The sequence below is a fragment of the Lineus longissimus genome, chromosome 9, assembly GCF_910592395.1.
Source record: "Lineus longissimus chromosome 9, tnLinLong1.2, whole genome shotgun sequence".
NCBI lineage: Eukaryota > Metazoa > Nemertea > Pilidiophora > Heteronemertea > Lineidae > Lineus > Lineus longissimus.
In genome coordinates, this window is record NC_088316.1 from 7030659 (window position 1) to 7049388 (window position 18730).

The following is an 18730-nucleotide window of genomic DNA, read 5'->3' on the forward strand; positions in this document are numbered from 1 at the left end:
TATATAGTAAAGCAACTAGGGTAGACTACCCAAGAGCTTCACAGTTAGATAAAGGGATTATTCTGCCCTTTTTAGTAAACTTGCTAATATCGTATATCGCGATCGTACATTAACAAACACCTTAGCTAGGTTTCTATATGTAGGTCATATCAAAATCCTTGAATTTGGTAGGGACTTTGATCTCTCTACCAAACCTAGTCACAATCTTCTGAGGAGACCCCTGCGGCACTGGCTCAGTGTCCTCAGCGATATCATCGTCAATTGCAATTTCTGTCTCGATATCGTTATCAGTAGAATCCTCCGTTGTTTGCTCCTCAAATCTGCGTAGATGAGCTGAATTTCTCCTGTACTGTTTTCCTCCATCTGTTTCGACAGTGACCTTGCTTCCCGTTTTTTCCACGACAGTTAGCGGCTTTTCACCATAACGCGTCGTCAACTTGTTCTTTTTCGCTTGTTGCATCAAAACACGATCCCCTACGTTTAGATCACTATCTTTGGCATGACGTCTCTGGTCTGCATAGTCCTTTCCTTTTTGCTTGCTCTCAGCATCGCGATCTCTAGCTTCCAAATTCCTTGGTGTGTTATCACGCAACTCAGGCAATTTAGTACGGATTTCACGATTAAACATGAGTTTTGCTGGAGTCACACCCGTTGACTCATGAGGTGTAGATCTATAAGACAGAAGTGTATTGAAAAGTTCCTCTTTCCAGTCTTTGCCTTGTGCATGTGCGATGCGCATATATTTAAACATTGTACGGTTTTGTCTCTCAATCTCACCATTGGCCTGTGGCCATAAAGCTGGGCTCAGTCTGTGCTCTATGCCACATTCTTCCAGGTAACATTCGAACTTTTCGGAGATGAACTGAGGTCCATTATCGGATTTAAACGATAGCGGATATCCATGAGAAGCGAAAATCTCATTCAAACTTCTTATCATATCAGTGGTGGTCACACTTTTTACAATGTCCACCTCGAAATATCTACTAAAATAATTGACAACCGCCAGGATGTATTCTCCTTCTGGCATCGGGCCAAGAAGGTCTAGCCCTACATCCTGCCACGGCATGGTTGGCATTTCAGTGCGTTTCATTGGTTCAGGATAAGACGGTTGTGCCACAAGCTGACACCCAGGACAAGTCTTACACTCACGTTCCGCATCTCTGTCCATACCAGGCCACCATACCTTTAAGCGTAGTCTTTGTTTGGTTTTGACGATACCCAAGTGCCCTTCATGAGCTAGTTTGACAACTTGGCATCTCAAAGTTTTTGGCACTACGATCCTGCAGCCTCTTAGAACAAGTTTACCAACCACACAGAGTTCGTTGCGCACGCATTTGTACTCAGGAGGGCAGTTGTTCCAGTGTCCCGTTGCGATACATTCTCTCACAACTTCTAATTTTGCATCGGAATCGGATTCGCGTTCTATTTCACGAGTTATCAACACTTTTGGTAATGCAATTTCTGCGATGAATCAAACATACTCCTCTCCAACGTTAACATGATTGATTTTCTCTATTTCACTTCGCGTGTCCTCAATCAGCCTCGATAACGCGTCTGCTGCCATTTCCTTTCTCGGAATATGCTTCACTTTGAAATCGTATGACTGCAATCTCAACACCCAACGTTCAACTCTCGCGCACAGTTTCGACTTCTGCGAGTATATGTAAATCAACGGTTTGTGATCAGTCGCTATTTCAAAAGTGATCCCATACAAATATGCATGAAACCTTTCACAGGCCCAGACGATTCCTAGCGCCTCCTTTTCTGTTTGAGAGTAACGTTGCTCAACACGAGACAGACTGTGGCTCGCATAGCAAATTATTCGTTTCTCATTGTTCTGAGTCTGTACCAACATGGCACCTAGCCCTACTGGACTGGCATCAACCACTATTTCAGTGTCAGCCCCTTTCTTGAAATGAGCTAGTTTCTTCACCCTGCACAGTTCATCCTTCAACTTTTTGAAAGCAATGTCCTGTTGTTGTCCCCATTTGAATGGTTCTCCGTGCCTAGTCAACTTTCGGAGCGGTTCAGCTATAGTAGCGAGATTGGGTATGAATCTCCCACTAAAGTTCAAAAGTCCCATAAAACTTCTTACTTCAGTCGCTGACTTGGGTTTACTTGCTTCAACAACAGCTCTTACCCTATCTACGGTAGGTGCAAGACCGTTGGCACTCATGTTAAGACCAAAGTACTCAAGCTCGGGTAATCCGATTAAACACTTGTCTAAATTTACAGTTAGACCCTTTTTTTCTAGAGTTTCTAGGACTTTGATAAGGCGCGCATCATGTTCAGGGTCACCATTTCCATGAATGATCAAATCATCAGAAATATTCTCCACCCCTTCACATTCAGCCAACACCTGTTGAATAACATGCTGGAAAAGTTCTGGCGCGCATGATATTCAGAAATTCAATCTTTTATACCGGAATAAACCAAGGTGACAAGCAAAAGTTGTGATCCCTCGAGATTCCTCAGCAAGTTCCAGTTGGTGAAATCCTGATTTCAAGTCAATTTTGCTGAATACGGTGCTGCCATTCATCTGCGGAACGACTTCCTCTACTGTTGGAATCGGATGTCTTTCCCGAATTATCGCGGTATTAGCTTGTCGCATATCGACGCAAATTCGTATGTCACCTGACGGTTTTGGAACAATCACCAGTGGTGACACCCACGGCGTCGGGCCGTCAACCCCTTCTAGAGTGTCATCTTTCACCAGTTCCTTTATTTTCAATTCCAACTTATCATGTATAGCAAACAAGGTTTTTCGCGCATTCTGAGCTACAGGTTTAACGTTAGGATCCACATGGATCTTTGCCTGATAGTTCTTAAGTTTACCGATGCCATTGCATACCCCTGGAAAACGTTTCTTAATGTCCTCCAGCGTAAGTTTGTCACATTGCACGGAATTTACATTTAAGCCCACTTTCAAGACCCCAAGTTTTTCTGCAGTGTCTTTGCTCAGTAATTACTGTCCTATCCCGTTGATTACCATGAAGTTGGCCTCAACGTTCCGGTCACCCACCTCAACAGTTGTGGAAAATTTCCCAAGTGTATTCAAATAGGTACCACAAGTGAATTTTTCAAAGTGCTTTTAGGTGACTTCTGATGGTTTTATCTTATTGAAAATGTTGTTACGAGCCGAACGACACCTCATTTGCTAAAATCGGACAAGAAATACGAAAATGGGACCATTTTTACTGTTTCCATGTTTCGGGCGTGCCCGAGGCAGTAAAAAGTAGCATTTTTGGGACCCCCCAATTCAATAAGTAAGCATCCAGGTTTGGTTCTAATGCTATTTTCTACTAATATCTACCCCAGAGAAAGAGCACAAAGAGTTCCAGAGGCATAGGTGGCTTACTTTTTTTTTAATTGACCATCAAAAGTGCAAAAAAATTCAATTTTCCACTGTCTGGCGAAGGTCCGTAATGGGATTGCTTGCATATTTGACGGACATTTTTGAAAAATTTATTGACCCAGAAAGTCATTATTTCACATTTCCTATGCCTATGGGACAGGTTCTGCCCCTCCAATTTTTTCTGGGGGTAGCAGAAGGTTGTAACATAGGGAAATTGACCCCCAAAAAGGCTTCCGGGGCCAAAATCGCCATTTGATAAAAAGTGCCAAAAATAGCGAAAAATGCACCAACTTCAAAAATTCATATAAAAACAACCGTACAACAGAATTGTACCAAATTTTCAGCATTTATTCTTCTAATAAAGTTCATTATAAAAAAGTACAGCTTCTTCATTTTAGTTAATCTGAAATAACTGAGACCTTTAACCCTTTTTGGCCAAAAACGGAAAATTCTGCCAAATTGCAGGTCTTCGAAAAAATTTTAAAAATCATATATCCAACAGATTTGTTTGAGATTTTCAGGTATTGTCCTTCATGGTCAGCTTCAACAAGTCAACAAGTTCTTTTCCCAATGAATAAAAAGTACAAGGAGTACAACAGGCAAAACATTTAACACTCTCATTTACCGATTTCGCTAATCAACCGTTTATAGTTATACACAGGAGTGAGATACAAAGGTTACTCAAGGAACAGCTTCTTAAAGGTTCTGAACTGTTTTTCTATTTTCCCCAAATTAGGGACAATGGAACATCTCCCCTTCACTTCTACACTGAAATCAGCATAGATTATGAACTTTGCCTCTACATGCTCATCAATATCCTCCACTACAGGCCACTTATAAGTGTTGCCATATCCAGCCTTCATAAACTTGACCTTTGCAACATCTTCACTCTCAACTTGAAGGACCTCGTCATCTTCTGTAAAAAAAAGTTACACAGGTTTAACTTAAGCAAAAAAAAGATTAAAATGTGTCAACCATAGTAATAAACCTGATGGGACAGGACTGTCATGACAGTACATGTCACTAAATGTGATAGGCCTATTTATTTGTACAACAATAAACATGTGTAAGCCTAGGCCTGATAGCATAGCAGAAATATTGTTGAGCAATTAATTTCATCTGTGAGGTTAATGAAATACAGTCATTTTGATTGAAAAAAACCTAGTCTCAGCTGTTGTTAACTGCCATTCTCGGAGGTGTCTGCACCCCCTGGTACAAGGAATTGATATACACAGTCAACAGTGAACACCAGTGGCTGTTGGAGTATGCAAAGTACATAGAACAGCCAAATTTTGCGGTAATGGCCGCCGCTTCAATCAATTATGAAAATTATTTGGTGCACTTCAACTACCTATCAGGGCCAGGAATCTATCAATTATTCAATACAATCAACATAGAATGGCTCCTTGAACATTTTATGATTTTCTGATACTAAAAATTGTCGAGTTAGACGATGATATGAAGGAAAAAATCGCCTCAGACGACGGCGTCTTCCAATGCCAATCGGCTTTTTTTCCACAAGTTTTTCAACACCCCACTTCAAAATCTACTTTTCTTATCATAACAGGCATAAAAAACACAGTTTGCTATCAGTAACTTAATCATAAGTCATTAATCTTTGTGAATATGTATGGTTTTATGATGTTTTAATGCACTTACCGCGATCTTGAAGAAGATCTTGTAGACCTGCTGAGATTTCCATTTTGAGACGCGCGGCCTCGGTTTGACCTGTGGAGCTAGCCAAGAAATGTGCATTGCGCATGCCCGCCGTCGATTGGAAGCTGTCTTCGTCAATTGATTTGGAGAGTTGAAAAAAATCCCTTTCCGTGGATACCAAGTTTTTGGGGGGTCTGAGGTGGGGTTCCGATCAAAAAACGGCAAAAACTGTATGTAAACCCCAAATCTTTGCTTTCAGCTTGAAATTTGTGGGGCTTGCCGGGAATGAAAATACAAGTGTTTCATACGAAAATAAACCTCAAAATCTCGGCTACATGATACTATTTGTGTCTTTTCCAGGAAATGAACTGTCTTAAAATAGCGCGGTTGCGAATTCAGTTCATGTAGTTTTGTGACGCAGGCTCCACTAAGACAAAGCCGCACAGGTATTGGCTAATCAGCTGCATTTTTCTCAAAATGTTGGAAAGTGTGCTGTGTTTAACTGGATGCTGTAGGTTTATTTTCGCATGGAATAAAAAGATACAAAGAACATTTTTGAGATAAAAGATCAAACTTAATTTCCAGCGTTCACAGATCAGAAAAGCCTTCCCGGAAAGTGTTATACCAATGGACTGAAGTTGAGGCATCCAGCCCATTGTTTTAGCATTCCACCAGTAATTTCATTGGGTTTGGGGTACCTAATTCAAAGGTTCGCTTGAAACATACGGATACAAACGTTTCGCAGTTGGTTCACTAACACATTTCACACACTGTTTTTTTAAGTATTTCCACGTTGCGCTATCGATGACGTTTGCTGTCGACCCAGAGTCAATCAAAACGCGCACGAAAACACCACCAACTTTGACATCTATTACACCTTTATTGCTCTCGGCGCCTTGGTATAATGTGAATGAGTATTCATCGTCCTCTGTTGCTGTCCCAACGAAATGTACGGGTTTCCTCTTTTTGTCGCGCTTATCTCCATTTTCTTGCCCTCTTCCTGGTTTCTCGCCTGGTTTACGATTCGACTTGGTCTTGCAAACTACAGCGTAATGTCCAAAAAATTTACATTTATTGCATGTCGCGTTTTTAGCTGGACAATCGGAGTCTTTGGCAATGTGGCCTTCTTTTCCGCAACAGAAACACGTTTTACCACTTGGTTTACCGCTCGGTTTACCCCATTTCTTCTCCTGTTTCCTGTCGGAAAGACGATTTACTTCAGCAGGTTTGCCCTCAATACGTTTCATTTGGAGGTCCACTGCCTCCATGGCCCTCGCCACACTCAAAACATTGTCCAGAGTTAAATCCGTCCCCTTTTGCAGTAGTTTACGGCATAATTGGGACGACTTGCAAGCATCCACAACCTGGACACGTATCTGTTTGTTAGCTGCGTCTAAATCCCCGAATTCACAGTTGATAGCTTGCTGCTTTAATCTCGAAACAAACTGAGCTACTGTTTCCTCTTCTTGTTTCAACTGTCTGAAAACATGGTGCTCATACGCTTCATTTAACTTCGGAAGAAAGTAGCCATCCAATTTTCTCATGGCTGCCTTGAACACATTGTCAGTCTCACCCTCAGCCACTGCTACGAATGGCACGTCTGCGGCAGTTTCGAAAACATCCTGCACTTCCATCTCAGCGGAATGAAGAAGCAGTGCTTTCTTTTGTGCATTGTTAGTAACACCTTTTCCAACAACGTAATATTCGAAAGCCTTTTTCCACCGCTTCCAACGTGCACTGGAAATAAAATTGGCTCAGATTGAGCCAAAAAAAGACCGGCTTCCGTGTTCAAATTTGGCTCATATAATGGCTCAAAGTTAAGCCAATAATGGCTCAATAATTGAGCCAATATTGGCTCGAAATGGAAATCGAGCCAAGATTGGCTCAAATTCTGAATGAGCCAAGATTATTGAGCCATTATTGGCTCAATAAAGAGCCGCACTATAGCCATCTTTGGCTCAAATTAAGCCATTTCCGACTCAATCTGAGCCAGCACGGTTGCTTGGTGAGCCAATTTTGAACACGGGAGCCGGTCCTGAGCCACTTGAAGTAGCAAGCCAATATTTGAGCCAAGATTGGCTAGAATCGAAATTTGAGGCATTTCGCCTTAATTCTGCAGGCTTTTCGGCAGTAGGCTCTCCTGATTTTCACTGGCGCTGACTGTCTTATCGCAGGTAGAGCGCAGCCAAAATCATATGGCGGCTACTACTCACACAGACTAACAGCAGGTGCAAACATTTTACTAACTGTTGCAATACATGAAGGCAGGGCTCAGCCACAGTATGGCGGCTTCTACACTACCATCATTGCAATCCAATAGATTCAGAAAACCTCTATAATCTTTTCCAGATTAAAAATAAATTTGTTCCAATAAATGGTGGCCAAGGAAGACCAGTCGGAGGTAGCCGTTGAGAGCCACAACAAACCTAAATATAGACCCAATGAACAAAAGACCGCATGGTATGCGGTCACACGGTGTGGGTGGGTGCGGAGGGAGGGAGGGAGGGAGGCAGACTTCAAATCCTCACTTTGATGTGTACACTATTACAGTATGTACTTCAAGGATGGCCCCAAATTTAAAGTGTCATTCTATGCCCACAGTATGAAGTAAACACAGAGGATGCCTTAGAATAAAAATTAAAAACTGTATTAAAACTTTGCGAAAATGATACATGTATATCACAACAACATTCACAGAGTTAGGCTCACATGGTACATCTTCACTTAGTGCACGTCAATTTAAAGACAGGCTAGAAAACAGCATCTACACAATATATGTACTCTAGAATCCCGCTGGAGAGTAGGCCTATGCATCTACTTATCCTTGTCAGAGATGGCCACGACCGAATCTAAGCCACAGCTCTATTTTTGGGCATTCTAATCAAATCAAATCAGGATATTACAGAGGTGATTCCTCCAAGAGATTGAAATCTGTGAGACATTTGCGTACTCTCATGCAGGATCTACGGTACTTTATACAGTCATTCACAGCTTTGCGTTCTCACTGAATAAACCACTAAAGTCATATTTAATTGATATGTACAGCTCGAGATCAAATCTATATGGCTTCATTGGAAACAGTACAATGAGATCATTGACATTCACTATCTCTAATCCCATTGCAAGCTCTTGATCTTTTATTGCATACGCATTTAATTCCTCATCAATTCCAGTTGTTTGATAAGATTCAAGTCTGAAAAAGTACTCGCCATCATACCATATAGCTTTAACTTTGCCAAACACGGGCATTTCTTGTTCAACCCTGTATACAACGAAGCAGTTCTTTTTGTACAAGTTGCCATTTAAACTTAACCACTTTATACTGTAGATGAAAGCATCATTCTCAGATTTTCTTTCAGGATAGAATGCCAGAACAGAATTTCATTTCGAGCATAACTATTATGGGGGAAAAAGGAAGGAGACTAGCGGTAGAAATAAATTGGAGTCCTGTAGGTTCTGTTCACTTCTTCTAATTCAATAAACTTTCATGAAAGCTAATACATAGATAGTTACAATTACAAATACAGATTGGAAGTCCAAATATGTGTGTTCCCAGGCTGGAGTCCAAGACCTGAATGACCATTATACAATCCTTGATTTACCATGAAAACTATAACAACACGAAATCACCAAGGAGACATAATACAAACTTTGACAAATCAAACATGTTTCTGATTGACAGACTTATACTAATTACACTTGCCAATCAAGCGTCTCCAACTTGTTTGAACATACTTGATTAATAAAACAATGACCTTATAGTGAAAGAGTTAAACCCTCAGTAACGTTCACTTCTTCTAATTCAATAAACTTTCATGAAAGCTAATACATTGATAGTTACAATTACAAATACAGATTGGAAGTCCAAATATGTGTGTTCCCAGGCTGGAGTCCAAGACCTGAATGACCATTATACAATCCTTGATTTACCATGAAAACTATAACAACACGAAATCACCAAGGAGACATAATACAAACTTTGACAAATCAAACATGTTTCTGATTGACAGACTTATACTAATTACACTTGCCAATCAAGCGTCTCCAACTTGTTTGAACATACTTGATTAATAAAACAATGACCTTATAGTGAAAGAGTTAAACCCTCAGTAACCATTGTTTTCAGAATTAGCTAACTAGTTTTGTGTTTTGACATGTTCGATATGTCAAATATTCACCTTAAACATTATGAGAAATGATACCTTGTAAATTTATACTTTTGATGAAAAGTACACCATAAAAGACTCCTGTTGTTTTAAAAATCAAATTCGCTCCTGCGAATTATATGCTGTCTACAAAAGACAAGATTAAATAGCAGTATAGATGAAATTACAAAATGAAGTCACTAAAGACGAAACCATATAAAAGTATACATGAAATTGCAAAATGAAGTAACATGAAATTCAATAAGTGAACATAATTCTTCACACTATTCCATAGTCAAAATAGCTATATTGTGCACATAAACTCATCAAAATGAAAGTCAATTTTATAATTCATAACATCTTTTTCGAGGCAGATGAAAATAGTTGCGTCTTCAGAATGTGGCCAGAAGTCCAGTATAAATGTCAAACGCAGATCAAATCATTTCATTGTTCTAAAATTCAGTTTATATTCAGTGTCATGTGATAACAAAATTTACCCCATAAAATACTCCTGTTGTTTTAAGAGTTTTGCTCCTGCAAATTCCAGTTGTCCACACATCTGAAACCCTACTCTTTTTGTTTTTGTTCAGTATCTTAAATTTAACATTGCATTTGCCTTACTGAAGTCCATGGTGATGCTAACTTGATTACAAAGGCCACCTTTAGGTCCAATCATTTGTGTTCCTGTGCTTGGCAATCGACGGAGTGGGGCGTTGCTTCCTAATGTGAATGTTCGCTTTAGTCTTGGGTGATCAAAATATACAAAAACATCCTGTTCATTTAGAGACGTATCAAACTCTGAATACTCTCTGATGCAGTCCGCTATTGTGCATCGATTTGGCAAGAAAATAGTTTTACTCTCACATCCATTTAGTGACTGGATAGGGATAGCGATGTACTGTGTGCAACCAAGTAAATCCCTGTTCGGTATCCTATAAATGGGATATTGTGGAAACATATTCATCGGATGTTGTCCTTGGTAGATACTCAAGACACTTATCACATCATTATTACCAATTTCATTTCCACATGAATTAAATTTCTTGGCCAAACTGTTCATTGAATCTTTCTTTAATTCATCACCGTGCACATTCTGGATTGGCATCACATGCTCGTGTCCCGAGTCGAAAACTGTTGAGGGTTTTCTGTCCGCCCTCCCCTTGTCATTGTCGGACTGACTAGCCATATCACACTGGACGGATGCTGAGTTGCGCTCAGAGGCAACCTGTACAGAAACAGACGTGCTGCTGCACACAGACTGTACTGACTTTGAGACCTTTTCTTGGCTGCATTGTACTGTCACTGTGTGAGTCTCTGGAGCAAACTGACTCGCATAGGTGTTTGTTTCTGGTTTGCACTGAACACCAACCGACACTCTCGTAGGCACAGAGTCTGCATCAGTTTGTGATGACACACTCCTAGTCCTAATTTGAATTGATGTAAAATCTTCTTGATGGGAGAAGTCCTCTGGATTGTCGACATGTGTCTCTGCAAAAGTTGGCTTGGCTATTGATGAAACCATCTTCCGTGAAGGCATGCTAATTGGATTGTCACTCACGTTTCGTCCTTTGATTTTCTGTAAATACAGTTCCATACGGTTTTTATCACGACGAAGTGTTGAAGGTGATTTCAAACCTTTGATCCTTAGAGGTGCAGCAGTTCGTTTTAAAGCTCCATCAGCGTTCCAGAAGAGAGTTAGCGACGTTCCTTCTGCAGTTGCTGAGATATCCCATTCGTTTGGCATACTGGTCAATCCAAGAGTGGCTATCACCGATGTGATACTCTGAGGTAGCATCGATATCGTCATGATGAGCTGAGTCACTCGCTTGGCGTCTTCCTCTTGTTTCTCTGGGATCCTTTGGGTTCTCCACCAAATATTATGGGGGAAAAAGGAAGGAGACTAGCGGTAGAAATAAATTGGAGTCCTGTAGGTTCTGTTCACTTCTTCTAATTCAATAAACTTTCATGAAAGCTAATACATTGATAGTTACAATTACAAATACAGATTGGAAGTCCAAATATGTGTGTTCCCAGGCTGGAGTCCAAGACCTGAATGACCATTATACAATCCTTGATTTACCATGAAAACTATAACAACACGAAATCACCAAGGAGACATAATACAAACTTTGACAAATCAAACATGTTTCTGATTGACAGACTTATACTAATTACACTTGCCAATCAAGCGTCTCCAACTTGTTTGAACATACTTGATTAATAAAACAATGACCTTATAGTGAAAGAGTTAAACCCTCAGTAACCATTGTTTTCAGAATTAGCTAACTAGTTTTGTGTTTTGACATGTTCGATATGTCAAATATTCACCTTAAACATTATGAGAAATGATACCTTGTAAATTTATACTTTTGATGAAAAGTACACCAGAAAATAACCAATGTTTTCTAGTACAGTACTTGGTCCAATTTTAACTTCCCTTTCAAATAGTGGATGATTGCCCCTTTTATGAATGCCCAATAACTCTTCGCACTGTTTGTACTGATGCCGTTCTGCCATATACTTAGGGAGGTTTTTGAAACTTGCAATTTTGGCTAGCTTCTTGAAGTATTTATGCTTGGCCTCGAAACCGCATGCACCAAAATCTCACCAGAGGCCCAAGGTTCAATATAGTCTCTGGCAAGTGTACCATATAATGTTGCTTTGGTATCATGTTGGCTTCCGGGTAACTCTGTTTAAACAGCACCAAGTAGAATGCAATGACTCGTTTTAGATGATAAACCTGTTCCTTACTAATGACCGAATCTAAGCCACAGCTCTATACCCGTCCAATTTTTTGGGCATTCTAATCAAACTGGTGAGGATAAAACGGAGGTTAGGGTTAGTCCTAACCCAACAAATGTGAAAATTCTTGCGATATTTAATTTCGTGTTTGGGCGCCTCCTTGCAAAAATTTCCCAGTCTACAGAATTCAGAAAAAAATGTCTCATCTTGAAAACACCACTGAACATTCACAAACATTACAAAGAACAACAACACTGACTATTTTTAACGAACTGAACAATTAACAACATATTTTTTATCATATATTTTTAACCCTTTTGGCTATTTTCCTTTTTGGCTGATCCAAATGTGCCCTTATCATTTTAAAATTTTCGAATGAGCATACATGTATCTCTTGAACTACTCAATGAAATTCAGAGATTTGAAAGTGTATTTATCCTTTCAATGAGCATTTTCAGAAACGTAATTCAATCAGGGTAGCCATTGCATTACAGTAATTTTCAATTCCAGATTATAATGCTACTAAAAAATAATGGATCAGTAACAATAACATTTTTTATAACTAATGAACACTAACAAACAAATAGTAACAATAGTAACATCAAAATAAGGCCCAATTTACACTATGAAATCTGCGCTTTGGTAGTACACCGATATACCTGTTGAAACCAAAATGCAAGCTTGCACTTTCCATTTTTCTCCGATGCAAATTTAATTTATAAACCAGTTTAGCTTGCTCCATTTATGAAGGTCGAGCATGCTGTGATTTAAAGGGGACTTGTGTAAAAAACGAGTGCCCTGTGGCACTGTGCGGCTTCCTCTCAAAATACACAGGTCATGGTGTTTTTACATGGTGCTCTTTTTCCGTTTGCACTTCAACTTTAACATCTAAATCGTAGCAAATGCTCAGTGTAGTAAACACCTTACTTGTGTGCTTCAGTTATGAATCTGATTGGTCAGCTGGTTGCATTATCAATCTCAAATAACAAAATAATGGTGATATTGGCAGAAACATTCTCACTTTATAGATAGGAGAGTAAGAGATTAGCAGTGATAGAGGATCCAACTGGAAACAGTCGGAGAGGGAGGCTACAATTATTATTATACAGTGCAGACGTGCATAGTGTAAATTGGACTTACAAGTTATTTCATCATGACATACACCAGTACCGGTACCGAAGACACAGTTCTCTGCCACCCTAATGCAATTGTTGCCAAAATTATCAATGTACAATTTCTCTATATATTTTTGCAAAACAGATAGGCAAGGGTCCATTACATGTATTCCCCCCCCCCCCCCATACATCAGAGGACCAAAGTGATGACAATATCAATCACCCTATGTTCTTCAATGGATTGGCTTCCTAACTACTTGAAAAGATTAAGGTAAGCTTTCGCTTTTGGTTTGTCACCCTTTTGAAAAAGGTCATAGCTAAGTGCCTGGTAGCACACCTTTGCCGCAAGAGGGTACTCCAAATTCAGGATGAAGTATGCAGCAAGAAGCAACACAATACTTTTCAAAGGGGTGGCTTCGCCCTTCGGAAATTTACAGAATATTCTCTTGTCCACGACCAAAGCTACATCCTTGAAGTTTTTGGGCTCCCCAATAACATAAAGGAAGGGCTGGTTCCTCTCCGCTCTCGACAGTTCCAGGCCTTTGTTGGTCTCATCAAATTGCAGAACATACTTCTGGTTGGTTTTTCCGGTCAAGTTGGAAATAATCCAGTTGAAACAGATTCCGTCATCATCTGCAATAGAAATATGTCATTTATAATATAAATAAATTATTCTAATATCATTCTTATTAACCCTTTCCATCCCACTCATATCTTTATGTCATTCGTAGGGCAATTTCTTCCTGGCACTATGCCAACATTCTGATGCAGAAATCTCCTGGAACCCTAATTTGTTAAGAAAACATTGTGGTAACAAAACATGTGTAACTTCAGGTAATCTGGTAATTGCCTCCCCGGCCACACACTCCCCAAAGTTTTTCATTCTATTGACATTGACACAAAGTGTTTGAATAGCTTGCTAATTGCTAATGTCATTCTGACGTCAGTTTCTGATATCATTCTGACATCAGTTGCTAATGTCATTCTGTATCGGAGTCCCAACCATCCATTATTTGTAGGAATATTTCTGCAACCAGAACAATTCTGATCTGTGATGTACACACCATCCTTCTTGCCCAATCTTTCCTTCAGGTTCACCCATTTCTGTTCCACGGTCTGGAACAGGCACTGCCTCTCCATTATTTCCAACTGTTTAATGCACTGTAAGTGTAAAGAAATTCAGTTATCAGAATGGTGAAGACACAAGTAGTATAGGACGGCTACGTCACAGATTTCACGTCCCCAGGCAGTCCCTAGGTACAACGCTTAGTCAAAATGCTATCATTTCTCGACATGCTATTCTTAAAACGACAATTAAGGTTGATTGCCTAGGGCATGGCAACTGACTACCGGTAGGTTTTTCCTCCAAATGGACGTTGCCCCAGGAACTGGAACAGTCTCAAATAACTAAGACGCAGCAGTTTATCAACATTTATCTTTCCCATACTTACATAAGATGCCTCCATGTAACAAGGGGTAATCGTTCAGCACGCTGGAGGCTCTTGTCCCACCGGGACAGCTGTGGATCCAGTCAATCCTTTCCTGGGAACCTTTCAAAAAAAGCTTGTCAACAGTACTTCTATTAGGGCGTTTCTTCTTAAGTTCACAGCGGAGTAGCTTATTGTGCCTTGCCTGGCTATCCATGTCGTCCTCTTCATCCTCACTAGTCGTTTGCTTAGACCCTTTTTGCTTGGCCGGGGGAACTACCACTGGAGATACCTCAACAACTGTCTTATCAGCATCTTCTGTTTTATCCGTATCACCATCGGCATCAGATAAAGGCACTTCGTCATTATCATCTATTTCTTGGTTCTTCGCATTTTCCTTGGAACCCAAATCAGCAGTGGGGAACAGCTTCTTCTGTAGGGAAACTTTCCTTCTGATGTGGTTAGTAGCTTTCTTTCGAAGAGCATAGCTGAGGGCAGCATGTCCATATTCACCATCTTTGTAGGAGGTGAGGACAGGGAATTCACGACACAAGCTCATTGCAATCATGTCCCGTTCTGTTTTTGTTGGTTTTCGTTTGATTTTTGCAAATATAACAAGGTAAATTGCGTCGATGATCTTCACGCAATTCGTGTAGGTTTCAATAAACTGTTCTTTCTCTGTATTCTGGAGGTACAGCCTATGTTCCTTTGTTATTGGGAATGGATGTTCTATGCCCAACGGGTAACTAACTGTCCCTGGTTTAGGTACTTTAGCAGCGCTATTAGACTTGAACTTTTCAAATAAGAGTCTTTTTTTTGATGACGATGATCCCGAAGGTGTGATTTTCCTCGAATCTGGTGTTGTGTCTGGTACCTGTAATGGTACTAATGGTGTGATTTTCCTCAAATCTGGTGTCGTGTCTGGTACCGGTAATGATTCAAGAGAAGGCTGCAAAATAATTAAAAAAGGGAAACAATTGGTCTTTTTTAATGATCAAAGAGATGAGAAATCAATTGGTTTTCAGATCAGAATCAGGGGTTGACATGAGTCTGGTGCTCTGCAGCAAAATCTCCACTACATAACTCAGCATATCAGCTCAACAGGACAATTGATCTGGAGCTAGCCAGCAAGAAGTTCGGTTGAATGGATCAATCACAAGATCCAGATAAAAACCTCATAGATCCTCGAGACTCTGAAATGCAGAAACTGACTTGAGTTCCAGAGGCACTTATTGTCAACCCCTGCTGAATCAACCTGAATCCTAGATTCTGAAAACAGCATCATGAAATGGGTGGAATAAATTGGACATTTTCACAAAATTCAGCAAATAGCGATAATGACACAGATAGAATTCTTTACGGGTCACAGCTAGGGGCAGATCTAGATCCAGGGGGGTGTTTTGGGGGTCCAACCCCCCCTCCCCCGCTGGCCTTATGATGTGCATACAGCGTGTATCATAGGTCAATGGTAGAGATCATTGCAATTGAACAATTTTTAACGACCACTTGAAGAAGATCAGGTAAGACATGTAAGACGAACAGATGGGCCACTTTTAAGAAAATACCAAAAATAACCTACAGTATTACTTGGCATTATAGCAGAGATTTCAGTTCTTTGACCATTTCAGAAAATGTAGGGCGACGAGTGAGCGGTGCTGTACAATGTGATGACATGGCCTTCAATTTGGAACGAACACTAGATGCAGGAAGTGATTTATACACTTCTTGTATAAGTTTCCCATAGCTGTATACATCCGAATTGGTTGAGTATGGGGAGTTTCTTTTCAACACTTCAGGTGGAATCCAAAACACTCTCCTCAGTGTTTCTTCAAGTTTTTCTTTGGACAAGAACCTGAAGTAGCATTGTTTCTCCCTCTTCGTGGCAAGTCCAAAGTCAATGATGACAGGGCGTACATAATCTGTCACGCTGCTGTCAAGAAGAATGTTATTACTCTTCAAGTCATTGTGTAGCCACCCAGCTGTATGAACTGCTTCCATAGCATCTGCAATCTGAAGTACAACTTGAACTGCACAGCTTGCAACCCGCGAGCCTGATTTCATTTTCAGCGCACTCGATAATGTCAAAGATGTCCTGCCTTTATTATTTCCAATGAATTCTGTAACCATGCATGGCGATTCACCAATGCCATCATCATGTCCAGCCAGTAGAATTCCCATTGGGAAGAGCACACATTGATGACTGATTGACTGAAGAATGCGCAATTCTTTAACAATATCATCCTCAACAGTGCTCTTCCGAAACTGCTTTAATGCTACTGAGTGCCATTCACAACCAATTTTCATTCTAGATAGGGTCACCACACCGTAGGAGCCTTTTCCCAGAATGACTGGACTACCATCATCATTAACAACTTTCTCAACCAAATCTTTGGGCACAATGTTTACAGTTGCTAGTGTTTTCATCTCTGCCCCACTTTTTTTATTTTCAATTTCAAGTGCAGCTACAAGTGCGTCTTTCCGTTTTTTGTACACATCCCTTGCTTGTTCCAAATTTGTAATCTTTTCTGCCATGGAAGTAATAGTTTTCAAGACAGATATTTTCCTTTTTTTGCCCTTTCTCTCGCAGACTTGTTTCGCAACCGGGATGACGAAACAGATCGTTTTCGGGAAGACACAGTCTGAAATATATTTGAATTCATTTTGAATCCTCCATTGCATGCTTAGAACTGTTCATTTGCAGATACCCCATACCATATATTTAACTACTTCTATTTTATGCCTTAACCCCGTGGGACAGTAAACCGGCCTTTAACTGAGTGAAGTATTCCTCGGCGGGACGGTAAACCGGCCTGGGAAATCCCCTTTTTGATTTGTTCGCTTTCCGAACAAAGCGCAGTGCTGCTGTTCTGGCGCATTGACCAGTGCCTCACAGAGAAGCATTGCTGCATAGTTCAGTCAATTTTGCTCTGATTTTGTTCAAATTTTCGGCAAAATGACGAGAAGGAACTTGACTTTTGAATTCTGCAGAGATAGGTGTTATTGGCTGTGATTCATGGGGTCAATTTGTCTTTGAACGCGAATCTGACAGCGGTAATGTTCATCCGATTAATACATTACGGTGAATGTAAAACATTTCAAAGCATCACAAAATGCACTTTGCATTTTGTAACATGTGGTAATTTAATCATGGATTTTTAAATTTTTAGCTAAACGGTTACAAATCTGTCCGTGAATACTCCTGGCCTTCATTTTGATGGATTAGGAACAATTTTGATTGATTCAGAGGGCATGCTGTGCACTCATTATGATAGATGGCTCAAATGACTTGGTACTGCTTACCTCATCTTCTTGCTCACTAACGTTGAAGTTTGTGATTGCTTCCCATGCTGTTCGGCAAATCTTGAACGACCACGCTTTGAAAATATGGTCAATGTCGTCTCGGCTCATCAGTTTTACATCCTTGTCTGTTACACCTTCCTCTGGAAGAAAATTGAACAGACTTCACTTTTAGGGTTGACCATAAATAATTGAGGAACATACCGTAGACATGCCAGAAGAATCATCGTTCCCAGTTCAATCTAATAAAAGCGCGGGAGAGCTTGCTTTGAAGGTCAACAATCTCATCCACTTTAGGCCCTACTATGGGCATATAACTTAAGTCTTGAGTGGGGCCCGGAGATAGAATAAGAATAGATGCAGCTGATAGTGATGCAGACCAGTGGATGAAAATGTTTGCCCTGGCTGGTTACATGAAAGTGGAAGGATTATCTCTAGAAGTGATGGACACACCTAAATTAGTGCTTGGAATGGAAGACCTCATTTGACCAATTTGCAGTATTTCGGAACACACTGACTTACCGCAGTATAATTTCTATGCCAGTAGATGTATAGAGTGCAGGCTATGATATGACGGCTTCTCCACATACACCACATGTGAAGTGATGCCAAAAATAATAATATGAAATCCTCTGGCACTTTGGATGAGAGCCAGAGGATTTCTTCAAGACTTAAACTCAAAATAAACAAAATGTAGGCTAATACTAAGGCTAGTGCCAATAATACATTCGCTCGCTCATAAATTATTGCTAGCGTAAATGCAACGCTCTCCAAGGGCCAAGGGGTTTTTGGATTTTTGTCTCTGCCCATCCGGCCCTGTGGAGGTCCGAAAAAACAATGATTTTTTTCCAGTTCTCAAAAGTGTGTCACTTACAAGTCACAAGGTAAGGATGAAAAAAATAGCGGTAAATTAGGCCTAATTAATTTGAAAATAAATCTTTTCAACCTTCCATTTTTGTCGTTTCAAAAATGCATGCGGGCGTAACAGTCAAA

General features: G+C 40.2%; 3 protein-coding genes across 3 annotated transcripts; all 3 read right to left on the minus strand.

The window, feature by feature from the left end:
- Positions 1–133: 133 nt before the first annotated feature.
- LOC135493591 (uncharacterized protein K02A2.6-like) lies at positions 134–1168 on the minus strand. Its single transcript, XM_064781042.1, has one exon. The coding sequence runs from the start codon at positions 1166–1168 to the stop codon at positions 134–136; it is 1035 nt and encodes a 344-aa protein (XP_064637112.1).
- A 4541-nt stretch (positions 1169–5709) lies between these two features.
- Positions 5710–6645, minus strand: LOC135493592 (uncharacterized). Its single transcript, XM_064781043.1, has one exon. The coding sequence runs from the start codon at positions 6643–6645 to the stop codon at positions 5710–5712; it is 936 nt and encodes a 311-aa protein (XP_064637113.1).
- A 6605-nt stretch (positions 6646–13250) lies between these two features.
- LOC135493771 (uncharacterized) lies at positions 13251–17895 on the minus strand. The gene is made up of 4 exons (XM_064781321.1): positions 17741–17895; positions 14465–15389; positions 14078–14174; positions 13251–13646 (listed from the first exon to the last, which is right to left on the minus strand). The coding sequence occupies exons 1-3, from the start codon at positions 17846–17848 to the stop codon at positions 14167–14169; spliced, it is 1041 nt and encodes a 346-aa protein (XP_064637391.1). The 5' UTR covers positions 17849–17895; the 3' UTR covers positions 13251–13646; positions 14078–14166.
- Positions 17896–18730: the final 835 nt, after the last annotated feature.

Coding starts and splice junctions, on each gene's coding strand:
- LOC135493592 (XM_064781043.1), bottom strand. CDS start 6,645: ATGGAAGTGCAGGATGTTTTCGAAACTGCCGCAGACGTGCCATTCGTA.
- LOC135493591 (XM_064781042.1), bottom strand. CDS start 1,168: ATGGACAGAGATGCGGAACGTGAGTGTAAGACTTGTCCTGGGTGTCAG.
- LOC135493771 (XM_064781321.1), bottom strand. CDS start 17,848: ATGAGCCGAGACGACATTGACCATATTTTCAAAGCGTGGTCGTTCAAG. Junction 15,390..17,740: donor TTAGTGAGCAAGAAGATGAG/GTAAGCAGTACC, acceptor ATTATTTTGCAG/CCTTCTCTTGAATCATTACC.